General features: G+C 37.9%; 1 protein-coding gene across 2 annotated transcripts; it reads right to left on the minus strand.

Moving 5' to 3' along the window:
• Nucleotides 1–4,295: 4,295 nt before the first annotated feature.
• On the minus strand, nucleotides 4,296–13,015 carry LOC131425294 (protein mesh). 2 transcript variants are annotated; one of them, XM_058587066.1, is made up of 11 exons: nucleotides 12,496–13,015; nucleotides 8,313–8,920; nucleotides 8,118–8,255; nucleotides 7,472–8,061; nucleotides 7,231–7,407; nucleotides 6,143–7,169; nucleotides 5,953–6,082; nucleotides 5,604–5,892; nucleotides 5,359–5,546; nucleotides 4,938–5,285; nucleotides 4,296–4,871 (listed from the first exon to the last, which is right to left on the minus strand). In XM_058587066.1, exons 1-11 carry the CDS (start codon nucleotides 12,848–12,850, stop codon nucleotides 4,543–4,545), a joined length of 4,179 nt encoding a protein of 1,392 aa, XP_058443049.1. In that variant the 5' UTR covers nucleotides 12,851–13,015; the 3' UTR covers nucleotides 4,296–4,542. The 2 variants fall into 2 exon arrangements, with proteins under 2 accessions (XP_058443049.1, XP_058443048.1); XM_058587065.1 differs by having other exon boundaries at nucleotides 4,296–5,285.
• Between the last annotated feature and the right edge of the window lie 2,130 nt (nucleotides 13,016–15,145).

Genomic DNA, 15,145 nt, shown 5'->3' on the forward strand with positions numbered 1-15,145 from the left:
ACTTAAAATTAGTTTTGAGCGCAGCAAAAAGTACAAGCGTCTGTTTGCTTTGGTATTCGGCACAAAAAGAACGTGCTGCTATTACACACACATGACATTTGTCGGAATGACGCTGTCAAAAGTTAAGGTGGGGTTCCGGCAACCGAACACTGCCGGGAACCGAACATTCGCCTACAAGATTTATAAACAAATATTATGCAATATTGTAATTCATTCTAGCCTGCACAATTGACTGAGCAGGGTGCTATAGCCAGTGTACAATGAGAAAACCATTTTGGTTAGTTCAGGTCCAGAATCCAATTCTAGTCCTGGATTCAAGAACTGAATTCTGAACTTGGATATTGGAACTTAATTCTGTATTTCAGTTTTAAACTTACTAAAATACTGTTCTAGAATTACGGTCCTGAACTCAGGTTCGGAATTATGGAACTGAAACTGAATGCTAGAACAAATTCTGCTTCAGATCAGGCTCCAGGTCTTAATCCGAAATTCTATTCCTGGATTCAGTTCCATGTTTTAACTGCAATTGAATTTTTAAACTGAAATATGATTAAATTTAGAATTGGAAGTCTAGAATTTCAAATGTTTTACAAATGCATGACACATCGAGATCTTATGTTATCTTGACTTTTTTAGGAAATCCGGCCTTCCGGTTAAGAGTTTATCGCCAATACGCCGCGTTTCGTTGCAAAAACCTGACCAATCGTAAAATTCGGCAAATCCTTAAACATAATGCCATGTTGCGTGAAACTTTATTTCTTCAATTTAGAAAAAAAATACGATATTCTGGTGAATCAAAGTGTGCTTCCTAATTCTCCACTTTTCCCAACAATTTTGTCTCACTACCATCAATACATTTTTTACACGATTCATAATATCAACACCTGTTTTTTTTTATAATAAACTAACAATCAATTTGCAAACAGTTATTAGTTAAATTTAGTGACGAATTGAAATATTCAACACACTGCACTCTGGAGCTCCGGAACCGGAAGTCGGATCCGCACAAAATTCAATAGCAGTATTTTAAACAATAAGACATTTCAATTGAGTCTCATTTTAACCGTTTGTATGTCCGGAGCCGATTGAACTAAAATTTATTTGTTTTACCAGTAACTAACATAAACTTCAACTTGATGCTGTTTAAACTTAATTTAGAAGAATTTTTACAACGTCGCTCTAAACGATGGTTTGAAATTTTAAACACACTTCGCTCTGTAGTTCCGGAACTGGAAGTGATGAAATTCAAAAGCAGCCAATGAGACCATAAGATCTTTTATTTGAGTCTAAGTTTGTGGAAATCGGTGCAGCCATCTCGGAGAAAAATAAATGAACTTAATTCTAAAACTTGAATTCCGAGCCTTAAAACAGTTACAAAATCTAATTTCAATCTAACTTCAAACTCCGAAGTGCAAATTTCAAAATTGCAGGAAGTAAATTCTAAACCAGAATTCAGGAATTAAATGGTGGTTGAGAGGTCAGTTCCAAAATTAAGGTTCAGATGTAACAGTTATATTATGAACTTTATTCCAGAAATTTGAATTTGTATTTCTGAATCAGAATTCTGAATTCGAATTCCAAGCAATCTGGTTCCAAAATCTAATTAAAAAACAAGTTACCAAAATCTAGTTCCAGAATTCAGAATTACAGGCGGCAAGTGACCGGGAATATCGGGAAAATCGGGAAAAAGTCGGGAATTTGGTTTCAACGGGAAAAACCGAGAAAAAGTCGGGAGTTTTAGTGAAAAACCGAGAAAAATATTACTAGCTCAAATATGAGTAACAGTTGTTAGCATACTGATTTTTTTCAACAAGTGACTATGTCTCGTCCAAGGATTTTTAAGGGCTTGCAGGCAATTTTGAATTCATCAGGAAGCATCAGAGTTTTTTTAGTTGTAATCTTTAACAGCACAATGAAGCTCATTTTAAAAAATTAGGATAATTTGGATGCTTCTGTTGGATTTTTAATAAATTATGGATGTTCTTTTTATTACTTGCAAAATTGTTGACTAAGTCTCGAGGTAACATAGGAAAATTTTTTACTAAAATTATTATACTTTCGGAGTCTTCGTGATTGTCCTTGTTTAAACATAATTTGACTCAGTCATATTGTCATAGGACTCACAAAATTGGAAGAGTTGTCGAATTGGATCTTATCCACCGTTTGCAGGGAGTATTTGAGTTCCTCCTTTGAGAGCTGAAACTGGTTTCTGAGGACCAGTATAGAATCTAAGAAAGAATTAGAATATAGATTGATTTGTTCAGTGAATCTATGTTTAGTTTTCATTTAAAGGTCCTCAACTATTCCATAGTAGGATCACAAGAACGTTGATACTGAGGTAGATAAAGGAGAATTGAACTTAGTTTGGGCTTTTAGAACTGATAGACTTCTAACTTCAATAATGCAATGATTTAAATTATGTTTGGCTGTATTGATATTTCCCAAAACAATTTCTGGGTTTACATTGCTTTCGATATGAGATCTGTATTCTAGTCGATTAGTTCTAAGGTGGTAGTACTAATTGAACTAATCCTTGCTTAATTTGAAACCCTAAATGTTATTGGTAGATGATCTGAATTAAAGTCAGTTTACTACAAATATTACATTAATCTGTTAGAATCAGATCATTTGTAGAAAGATTTCTCGTAGAAGATAAATTAGTTAAGCTATTGAAAATAAAACTGACTTAAAACCAGCGGGTTGACGGTTCAATGCATAGGACGCTGGTCTTACAAACAGCTGTCGTATGTTCGAGCTCCGACCTGGAAGGAGTAGTGTTAGTAGGATCCATAGTACTAGCCATGCAATGATTCTGTACGCTAAGAATCGGCTGCGAAGTCTGTTGAAACAGAAAGGCCAAATTCCACGGCAGGAATGTAATGCCAAGACATTGCTTTTTTTTTAAACCAGTGGAGAGTTCATCATGAAGAACTTGTACTTTTTGATTATTTTTCTGATTACTCCACGAGCATTTAGGATCCTGTTAGGAAAAAAGAGATCGATATCTTGTTCGTTTTTACAGCTATCATTTGGTTTATTTGTTCATCAACGCATTGAATTCGTAAACATGTTGCATTTCAAAAATGGGATGACATGACTGATGTACCTATTATTTATTGACTAACAGATACATTGGAAAAAAATCGTGTTTTAGAACAAGTTATGGCAGCCGAACGGTTTTATTAAATCTTAAGTATATGTATATCTAATGATTTTAAATTGAATTTTCTTACATGCAAATTTGAAACTTTTGATCTGATAGGACATTGTTAATAATTGGTTTTATGCTTTCCATCACAATCAGAGATTTACGATATATTCATTGAACAGACGTGATTGCAAGCGAATTACCACAATTTAAACAGCGTATGTCCATATAACAATTTGTTGTACCATGGCCGAAGCCCTGGCAATGAAGATATTATTGTTGCTGCTGCCGGTTGCAGACGACTGCTTGCCACGATGTCAGAAAAGCAAATTAGAACACGACCTGAGCTTTTGAGGTTTTATACCGCACATAAAGTCTTTGGTTTCTGCAGTTGATGGAAGAACATCACCACGACATCTAGTTCTTTTTAAGCACAACAAAAAATGATCGATTATCAACCATGATTTACCTTTTATAATCGTTCAGTTAAATTTTGAGACTGATATGTGCCTGACTACCTCAAAACCGTCGTCGCAGGTACGAGAAAGTTAAGCTTGAAAAAACTTAAATTTTTTAGTAATTAATAAATTAACCTCACACTGTTGAAAATTTAATCATAAATTGCTGACCATATTTCTGATGTCATGGAGCAAGAATTATATTGATGCGTTAAGTAGCGATATTTATGACCTTTCTTATACCGGGTCATGACACAATATGTTCTTTTCAACATCAGTAACACAAGGAAAAATTAAAAACTTTTTTGGTTTTATGTAATTGTTAAAATATGTGTATTTACAATGTTGTGAATTATATTATAAAATCTCTGCCTGCGGGCATTACTAACTCTCTCAGTAAACGCTGCAAAACAACGACTAATACTGATCTTTAGTATTCAGGTTGTTTTGTTGTTCCATTTTGTTTTTGAGAACACTGCGAACGATAAGCAGTCCAACCAACGCTAACGGAATTATCAGCACGATGATAAATGTTACCGTCAAACCTGCCGTACGAGCGGTGTACTCCTGCTCACCTGAGTGAAAAGTAAAAGTTGTGTTACAAAATTTGATAACCGATTGATTTCTCCAGCTGGCCAACGGGCATTGTCTTTGCTAAAATGTAACCTTATTCAATAGGTTTATTTAAATTGTTTCCTTATTTACTGGAATACTGTCAAAAACATTACGTTATCTTTATTGATTTCTTGTTTCTCTCTTATCACTAAGTACACATTTAACCTTATCGTTTGTAAAATGTTTGTTATCTACTTGAGCTTAGTAGGAATAATACACCAACAAAAAAATATGGCGACGACGGATTTGTGATTTCATAAAATACCTGTCAATTCTCGGAGGTTGTGGAATAGATTTTGTTTTGTCAAGGAAATTGTTAGTTTAAACTTCGGTTGATCGACTGTCCAGTCTCACCGGCAGACCTACATTTTGAACCAGCGGTTGTGCGCTGCGTTCCCCACCGTAAAATGTGCTGGTATTTGGTTGTGCAGTGGTTGGGAAGGCTCCGGGTCGTCTTTGATTGATCGGAGATGCTTCCTCGGTGGCGAAACTGCTGTTGCGATCAATTCCGCTGAATGTTGGGCTGTAAGCGCCGTAAGTTTGCGTTGGAGACTCGTTAGGTGGTGGCGGATAGTTGTTTTCTTCGTCCTCGCTGAACATCGACGGCCCGGCCCCAGTTCCGTTCTCATTGGCAGTCATTCTTCGACGACCTAGTTGTTTTTGATCAGCCATGTTCTTATATTGGAATTCATTAGCAACTTTATCTCTATATTCACCTCCTTCCGAGGATGTGATGTCTTCTTCATCCAGGTCCATTTTCTTCGGTTCAAACTGAATGTCCGGTTTACCAGGTAGCGGTTCATGTGTGTTGTAAGTAGCGTCATAGCGGCGTACTTTCCTTATCGTATTGTCATCATATTCACTGCCATCGTTGTTCAGATTGCGCAACGTAGCACGCGAACCTGACCTAGATGGAAGAGGCATACGCCAATCGGGATCTTCTTTGAGTTTGCGTTTACGGAAACAATATACTCCGCAAACTATACACATAATCAACGGTAACATTACAGCTAGAACAATGCCCGTTGTGATCCAAGCAGTGCGACGAGTGTAATATACTTTGCCTAAATGGTCAGAGAAACCATTGGTTAGATATGCATTTACATCGTCAAACCTAAAGCGAAAATTGATACTTACGGAGGCATTCGGTAAAACCGTATTCTGGGACATCCCATTGGCCGTTTTCTCGACAAATGCGTCGACTATCTCCTATCAAGAAGAAACCTTCATTGCATTCAAATGATACTCGGGATCCTGGCGTGAACATAAAGTTGGATTTTCGTCCAAATCGCGGAGTTTCTAGAATTCCACATGATATGGTTCGCCTGGAAACACGTTAATCAATTATTCGTAACTGTTCAAATTACTGCTTTCATACTCACTCGCTATTGATTGTTTGTATGTTGATGGCACTTGCGTGGTAGTTTTTGGTAAAGTGAGCCATCTCACGATTTAACGTCATACCGTAATCGTACCGACATTGATAACTTTCCCCGCAAAGTTCTGTAGCTCGTTCTATATCATGTGTTCTATTAGGTGGTAGGAAATCTCTCGGTTCGCGACGGAATTCCGGAACGAACGACGCATTTGCGTAGTAACTTGACGTTCGTCCAAACTCCCGTGTAAACAATGCTTGACCAACACCTTCTACTTCTCGATCGGACAACATCCCTGTGGAATAATTATTCGATGTTAATCTCATTTTTTTCGAAAATAGTTGTTTCAAATTACAATGCATAGCGAAGTTGTTGTGTATATCCCCAAAATGGTTCAGATTAGGTGCTATAACAGTGCCGTCAGGTCGGGTCAAATCATCTGCCATATTCCAACTCCAGTTTCCAAAAAGACCACGTGTTTTGTTCTGAAAAGGTATAATCGCTATTCAAATGGTACACTATGAAGAAGTTGCTAATTTACGTACTATGAAACTCCAGGGAGTGTATACTCTGGCCGTCATGAATCCATTATTCTCGACGACTTCAACCCCAACACCAGATGAGAACATGATGACAACTTCCGATTGGTTCAAAATGTACGACGGTGTGTAAACAGTAACTCCATGGAAATGTTGAAATTTCAAACTCTGTCGATCAAAATAGATTCTACGTTGGTCTGCGAATACATCCAACCGATATCTCCACTGGGCTTCTCGGGGTCGAAGACGGACTTCGATAATTGTAGAAGTATTACCGCGGGCAGCCACGGAAGTCAACTGGGTAGCCATAACTGGTCCGTGGATGTTACGTGCAACTTGCTCGAAGCGACCCTGCACATCGACTCGTTCACGGCCGTTATTGCCGCGTAGAAGAACAAACTCACCCATTCCGTTGAAGGTATACTGCATACCGTCGAAGGTAACTACGTGGGGATCACCAAATACCGCACCAACCGCAGGTGATTGATAAGCGATACAGTCCTGAGATGGACGTCGTTCGAAGCGGAATGTTTCACAACCAACGGCCTGTTCATCCTGCCACATACAACATGAATAGTATGGACGAACGTCATGGAACCAGGTAGAAAGTGTTGGAACTTTGTTGGCTTCGTTCCATGGCATTTGTCCAATGTTGTGGTTGCGACGTGGTCGTGATCCCCACATTTGATCGTAGGACAACATCAGATACCCGTTACGATCGTAGCAGCATTGTTGTTCAGAACCTTGAGCAGATGGTTGACCCGATCTAACACAATGGATACCTCCCCTATGATGGAGACATGTTGGATTTGCGTCGCGGTCACAATCCTGATCCGGAAGATAGCGTCCCTTGTCGTACATTGCGTGCTCCAGTGTACAAGGACAAATTGGAAGCTCGTGGGCAAAGTTTCGAAGGAATCGATCTGTCATCAGCCAGTTATCACACAATGCCCTGGGCCAATTTCTTCCATGGATGCGCTCCCACTGTGAACCAAAGTACCAAGCGAGAGGAATTGGTTTCGACCAAAGCACTCTGAAATTTTATGAAACATCATATAGATATTAAATTTTTTAATTATGATAATTTGACTTACGGGGATATAGCTAGGCCGTTGAACTGTTCTGGATTGGTAAGATTGATTTGAATAAATCCAAACTGCATGTCTACATGTCGGGGATTATCACGGAGTCTATAGTTTGCTGGGGAAATTGTATACGCTCCCGTGTTGGTTAACTGTGGTTCAATCATGTCAATGTATTCCAACTCCGGACTGTGAAATAAAAGAACAAGTTGAACATGTTCATATACTCGCCATGGAAATTGAAAACGCTTACCGAATGGTGGCTTCTCGGTAGCCCCAAAGAGAGATCTGGATGTTAGCATTCAAGTTGGTTGTCAAATTGTATCGATTCCAAGAAATCCGAATCTCTGAGGGGCTTCTGCGGTGAACATCATCCGATTCGAAGAAAATTCTATCCGTTGCAGTGGCGGGAGTTTCCACAAAGTAGCGGCCTCTCCACTTGAACCGTTCCGTACCAATCGATATCTCGAATCGAATGTAGCCTTGGGCTTTCAGGAATGGTTGTACGCAGATGGCGCGGTTTGTATCTATCACCGTTCCAATGACTTCGTCTGTATCGAAACGGCAGGCTACACGATCATTTGGCATGAAACAAGGGCCTGTGATGTTTACAACAGTTCCTCCGAGCATGTTTCCAGACTCGGGAGCAAAGACAAGTGGTAAATGAGCAGCGTCTATATCTTTATTACACGTGCCGAGCATAATTCGTTCGTCGAGGCGGAAAATATGTCGCCCAGGAAAACCATTTGCCCACCCACGACCTGTCAAATCACGTAGTACTGAGGCTTGACTGTATGGCTTATACTCGTATGCTTGCGTTCCATTTCCTGCATTGAATCCGATCTGTGGTAGATGGGTAATTAGTAAGGACATAGAAATCATATCTCTGTATTACTCACAAAGGCAGGAACTCCTCCTTCTCCACCAGTGGTATCTCCGCCTGCTTCAGTATGTGAGGACCAGTTAATGATTCCGTAATTGAAAATAGCATAAGTGTACACTTCATCAGTTGCCAAGACCATTTGGAAACTGTTGGTCTGAAAAGGCTCAAAATGTTTTTACCATTCTTAAAGAGTTAGTGAATGTGTTTGTACCTTGAAAAGAGAATTATCAATTCCACCGGCGAAGCTCATATTTTTCCACGTCGTAATAATGACATGCTTCGGAATGAATGTATCTGAACCCACCACTCCTTCGCGGATATCCCACATAACGCGCTCTCGCATCTCTACTCCTGGTCGATCGGTTCTGGTCTGCAAATCACGTTCCATACGGAAATATACACCCGGAGAGCGCTGGTCAATGTCCGTATCATAGATTCGACCGATACGACATTTGGAAAAGAAAATACCAATAAAGGATGGATCGTTTCGACGGGGCCAATCCTTAATTGGAAATGACAGTGGATAGGTGTAGTGCTCCGGAGGATCGGAGAATTCCAGGAAACCGTTCATCGATACACGGGTGTAGTTGAAACGGAACCCATAAAATGGTAGCTGGAAGTTGAAGTTCTTGTGAACTTGTGGCATTGATGCGTGAATGTCCCGCTGTAGATCGCCAATGTTTTCTGGGCCTCCGCGGTCGTAGAATGGGTAAAGGAATTGTCGACGAATTTCTGCAAGACGGGCGGCAGTAATCGTGTACGCAGAACCATCATTTTGAAAGTTCGGTGGGTCCTTCGGTTGCACACGATTGATGGGATCTGATTCGAAAAGATGATTATGATTAACACTGTGCTATTGAGTGTACTGTTCTTGGAATTTTATCTTATCATCTGTTATAAATGTTATGATTCATTTGTGTCTGTGAAGTGTTTCTAGGAATATCGTTACTCACGAGTAATGATAATACTTCACATAATACAAATATGATGTTGAGATACAGGCATTGTGTGTTTTTTTCGTCATTTATATTCATATTATCATAAGTAATTTTTAAAGAAACTGTCGGATGCTTTTCTTAAAATCAATTGCTATTTATTTAGAGCCTAAACATCAGAAACGATTTCACTGTACGGTACGAGCAAAGACATCGTATTATCAAGATATCCAGCTCTCACATTTTACGAACAAATCGTAAGCAACATACTTTTTTGCGAGCATGGCGTTCCCAGGCGAGTCCGTATCGAATCTAGTACGTAGAAGTAGGTGAGACAAATGTCAAAAACGTGCGCACCAAAATAGTAGCACTGCGAACCCATACAATAGATATGATATGTTCAATGTGATGCCGTGCGATGGCGTGGCTGAACTGAAGGCTGATTTCTGTCAGGCCCTGCCAGCTTGGAGCGAAATCAAGTCGGGAAACGGCATAGAAGTTGCGTTTCATTTAGGATAAAATTCGAGTATTGGGATACAATTACATCTTAAGACTTAACTACTGTTACTAGCATCAAATACTATGGAACCTTGTGATTATTTTCTTATATATTATAATAATTGGACCTAAAAATCAAGTTCCTTTTTTTGTTTTTCTCAATAAACTTTTTAAAGAAAATTGTGAAGGTCTTCACTACTCGTACGGTTTCATATATATCTTCTTTATCTGTTATTTTCATGACACTTAATTTGACTTCTTATACATATCTGGAGACGAGAATTTGATTGAAAGTCATCTGAAAGAGGGTAGTACTGAAGTTCCTCCGGGGCCCCAATTTTCTCTCGATGTACCTGTTAGTATGAAACTGATTTAAGAAGCATCAGAAAAATTTATCTGCATATTACGTACTGATTTTTTAATCATTTATGTACTTTAAAAATATGCAGACTAAAAGTTGCTTTTTAATTTACAAAATTATTTTTACTATGCTCGTCAAGTCTCAGTGATTTGTATACATGTTCATTCCAATTTAAATGCATGTAGTTGAAATTGAAAACAAATTATTGTCGGATTGCGATTTATTCATCGCGAGTTCATTCATGACGTCTGCTTGGAAAATCGCATACTTCCACTGGTTACATACATGCTAGTGTTAATGCAATAAATGCAGAACCGGGAAAGTCGTTTTGTCTATTAAACTACTCTGCTAAGGTTCAAGTTAAAAGCGGCTAACCTAGTTTCAAAGCTGTTGAAGAACAACAAGTGCGTAGAAAAATGTTGCACAATAGTATGAATAATCCGTATGACGTATTACGCATCATAATGTTGAAAAATCACTCCTTGTCTGACAGCAAATAGTGATTCCGGGATCGGTATGCTCTCGATCGGGAACCAAAAGCTGGCGAACAACTTTAAATCCCAGCGGAACGTAGTAAAAAAGCTAAGCCTCCAAAGCAAAGTTCCTTTTGTGGAATTTTACTTTCTGTTTAAACAGATTTCGTAGCCGATTCACAGCGTACAAAACCATTGACTGACTGGTGCTACAATCGTACAGACACTAAGAGTCCCTCCAGGTCAAGGCTCAAATGCAGTGCTTAGGCTGATTATGCTAAATTCGTTCTTTCGTTCACCAAAGTATAGACAGTGGTAGAATGTAGATCGTTAAAGAAAATAAATTGCCAAACCCCAATAAGTTCTAAGACAATAGCGCGCAAGCTGTACGATAAATTTGCTAATCAAATTTGAATACTATGCTGTTGTTATGAAAGATGAAACAAGTATCAAATCAGACTTCAAGAAGCTCCGTGGCCTTGAGTTCTATACTGCATTACAATGTGACAAGTTCGACGATAATTTTAAGGCCAAAAAGTTGTCGAAATTCTCGAAAAGTACATGATGTGACAGGCTATTTGTAGTTGTAGTTTGAAGAGCAAAATTTTTCTTACCACAGATACAATTAACCAACAAATTTATGTCATCAAGTGTCTACATGAATTTTATCGTTAAAAAGAAAATCTTCAGATTTGGTTAAGTTCAATTATAAATTGCGTTCCATGAATTAATAGGGGGGAAGGGGGGGGGGGGGGGGGTGGTTTTATGCAAAATTTGAAAAAAATGGTGCAGTAGTTTTTTAATGACGATGGACACGGACTTTCAAAACCAGCTTTCGAGGAAAACGCGTTTAAAGTCTATAAAATCAATGGAAACAATTTACTACTCAAGGGAGTCCGTAGGGTCTAATATTTTCAAAAAAGCTTATTTTGTCTTTTATAATTTATTATAATGAAACATTTCAAGAATGTTTTGTCAAGTGGGCCTGTGCGCCGAGCTCTTGCTTCTTCGTAGAATGAGATAGCCATAGATAAAGGTCAATAACTTCCAGAGTTTCGTTCCAATAGGCTTGAAAATTTCACAGAAAATTCTTGAAATGTTTTAGTATAAGAAAATATGAAGAAAATTATAAATGATTTAGATAATATGTTAGACCCTACCCGCCCCTTAAGGTGCAATTTAGAATCAAAAGCAAAACAGTCATTGTTGAAAAACACAAACACAAATTTTTCGTTATCGCATAGGAAATTTTTACTAAAAACCATCATTCTATCATCAAGTGCTAGATAAACTGACTATGAAATTTCAACTCAACGTTTTCCCAATATTGTAAAATGTTTCTCTAAAACCTTAAGGGTAAACAATTGTTTGAATTCAGAATTAATAACAGATTTTCAATCATACGGTGGTGGCGAGCTTCAGTTTTGTCTATTATAGATAATGCATGCTTCGTCATCAAGTTGCAAATATAGCTTCAATTTTAAATGTTTTTGATCAATCACGGAAATTTCTTGGTTACCATATAGATAGACATTTTAAAAATAATGTGTGCTTCGCAAATAAAATTTACGTGCCTGAATTTGACAGAGACTAATATGCGAATAATCCAACAAAATCCCACTACTTCTACCAATGATTATCTGATGCCATCTTCCTAATCTTATTGGTCATTTGTAAACAGTTTATTTAAATCAAATCCAAACAAATTTCACCATATTGAGTATTGGCTCATCTAAAGTTCTCATGAATCACTTGATCAGTATGCCTTATTTGAACCCCTTTTGCTTCGTCTGTACTGCGGTGGTATCATTTATCAAACATTGCCAAACACTTCGAGGTAAACGGAAAACATATCAGTGTTCCTTCGGTATGATATCACGATACAAATAAAGCCGGCTTCACCCATAGCCCTCCAACTAACAATCTTATCAACATATACGAAATAAACCTGCCATCCATGCTCGATTGCGACAGGTGCATATTCAGGGCATAGTTGAAGCGTATCTCGTATATTTTTTTGATAAGATAACACGCAGCTCATCGTAGAAGCAACTACACCTTAGTTGAAAATCGCAAATGTCTAATTTTGGAGAAATAATTATTGACAAAAATTCATAGAGTTCTTACCGCTCCAGTCATAGGACGAATCATAGGAATCCAGGTTGGATAGGAAATCGTCATAGTTGTAGTATTTTCCCTTTCTTCCTTCTGGTTGATCGGATCCTTTCGGATCAACTTCTACCTCAACAGCATCTTCGTCCACCTTGGTATCCTCGTTCTCACTTGTATCTTCCGAGTCTTCTTTATCAGTTACCTCCGGAACAGTAGTTTCTGTTTCATCAGGCACATTTTCACTTCCATTTGAGATAACTGTGTCATTATCCTGAACGATGACGTCATCATCATCATCTGCTCTCACTAGAACCGTCCTCTCGAGCACTGCTACGGCACACGCCAGAAGCAGTAGTTGTTTCCAGCGCATGTTTTTCACTTTTCAATTCGTTTTCCACTAAATCTAGGATGTGTATTTCAAAAAATTGTTAACAGCAAAAAATCATAAAAATTTAGTCACTCCTTTTTATCTTATCTCTAACATTCTGGTCAACGATGCACAGAGTTCCGTTCCGATTCGGACCGGTCGGGGCGTTGTCTGGTTTTAGACTGAATGTTCGAATCCAACCATGTCTCCCATTGAGTTTCACCGGATCGCTGAATTGGGCCGATTCGCGCCATGATAAGATAAGCGATCGGTTTTTAGTACAGGTGCAATTTCGTGGTTCGTACTAACCGATCTATGATGACAGGTTACCGACAACAGCTTGTCCGTTTGCAACGGAGTTGAAATTGTTTTGATTATATCGAAGAGTTAAAGCGGGTCTTGCACGAATCAATTTTATTGACAATACTCAGAAAGTGACAATACTTGGAATGACTGTGTGCATTCAAATGACAATACTGAATATTGACAATATCAGGTGCCGCTCAACTCATACTAATGACGGCTTCATTGATAACTTTCTGATAATGCACGGTGAATCATGACTTTGTTCCGAAAATGGCAAGCGCCCGGAAAGCAAAGTTTTGTGAAATTCATCAGGTTTGTGCTGATTCATTTAGTAGAGTATGGTATCATGGTTGATTATCATGATACACTGAAGTCTTTTTTTATGCGAATTTACGTACCGCATAAAAAAAACCGCATAACTCTGAAAATTCGCATAAAAAAACCGCATAGCTCTGAAAATTCGCATAAAAAAAACCGCATAACTCTGAAACTTCGCATAAAAAAAACCGCATAACTCTGAAAATTCGCATAAAAAAAGTCGCGTTGAAAAAAACGCATTAAAAAAGACCGCATAAAAAAAATACCTCAGTGTATATTCTTTAGCAATTCTATGTTAGTGTAGCTTCTGAATGATTTTACAATGCCGTATGTATATGAGCTAATGAAAATACACTCATATTTATGAAACGCAGAAGCTCTGCACGGCTGTGATTCAAACCTGAACATAATTTGTATTTACTTTAGAATTATGCAACCTTCCAACATGAGAAAAGAAGTCCATATCTTTAGATTAATCCAGGAGATACAAAAATTATTTTATTGCGATAAATCAAAAAGCATCACGTAATACATGCCTTTTAGTGTTTGTAAAACAATTTTTATTATCAATTTTTCTATCTGAAAATTATATTCACCCACGCTATCCAAAAACTTGTCTAAAATTGGTGGCCTACAAGTTTTATACGTCAATCGATTGAAGTTCACAATTCAGAGATAAAATCGTGTGGTACTCATCGCCGCTTTTACGTGTTAATGGGCCCGGGGCAGAATTTATTTGTGTGCCCCTAACTAATTGAATGACCTTTTTTTTGCTCGGTTATTCCTGTGAAGGGGCCCGGCGGCACGTGTCCCCACTGCTCCTATGTAAAAGCTCAAAATTTCGAAAAATTTGCATATTTAGCAATTTACTTTTTGATTCTGCGACAATTATTTTACTCAGATGTCAAATAGGACTACATTTTATGTTAATCAAGCATTCACACGATAATACACATAATTGCACAAATTATTAATTTTTTCTATACATACAACCTGTTTTTGTTGTCGATATTGTCTGATTTTGGTAACTAGAAATTTAATGTATTAAATTATGAAAAGCTCATTAAAATACATTTGATACGATACTATCTACATAAATGAATATAGATGCAAAAAAGTCGAGATAAAAATCGTGACTATAAGCAAATGAAGTCGACTAGAGTCCGATCAGGAAAGCTGTTCATATAGAGATGCGAACGAAGCTTAATTACGGGGTATAGGATGAAGTAACAACCTCCTGACCGGAAATATGTTTGGTAACTAGAAGAAAATAAAAAAGGTATAGATTTTTATACTCATTAAGCTGTCAAAATTTGAAAAAATATCTCGTGTAGAGGCCTTCTGTTGCTGTGGTTTGAAGAGCGATTTAAGCAGTAATGTCTTTCCTGATGCCCATCTTTTTAGTAGAATTTGGCATCTTACCATTACGGAAAAGGGTCACAACGGGATATGATTCGAGCAACGTTCGGATTGTGCCTAACGAAATGTATGAAAGCTTTACCTAAATCGAAAAATGTTGAGCCTTCATTCATTGGAAATTTAAAATGACGCAGTTGTCTTTAAGTTGTAGTTCAAGGCCCTATGCTAGATTTATTTCTATTTGTTGCTATTTATCTATTTATTTCTCGAGATCTCCAATGTTATATAGTGATCGGAAAATTTCTGTGTGGGCAT

The sequence above is a fragment of the Malaya genurostris genome, chromosome 1 (genome assembly GCF_030247185.1).
Source record: "Malaya genurostris strain Urasoe2022 chromosome 1, Malgen_1.1, whole genome shotgun sequence".
Classification (NCBI taxonomy): domain Eukaryota; kingdom Metazoa; phylum Arthropoda; class Insecta; order Diptera; family Culicidae; genus Malaya; species Malaya genurostris.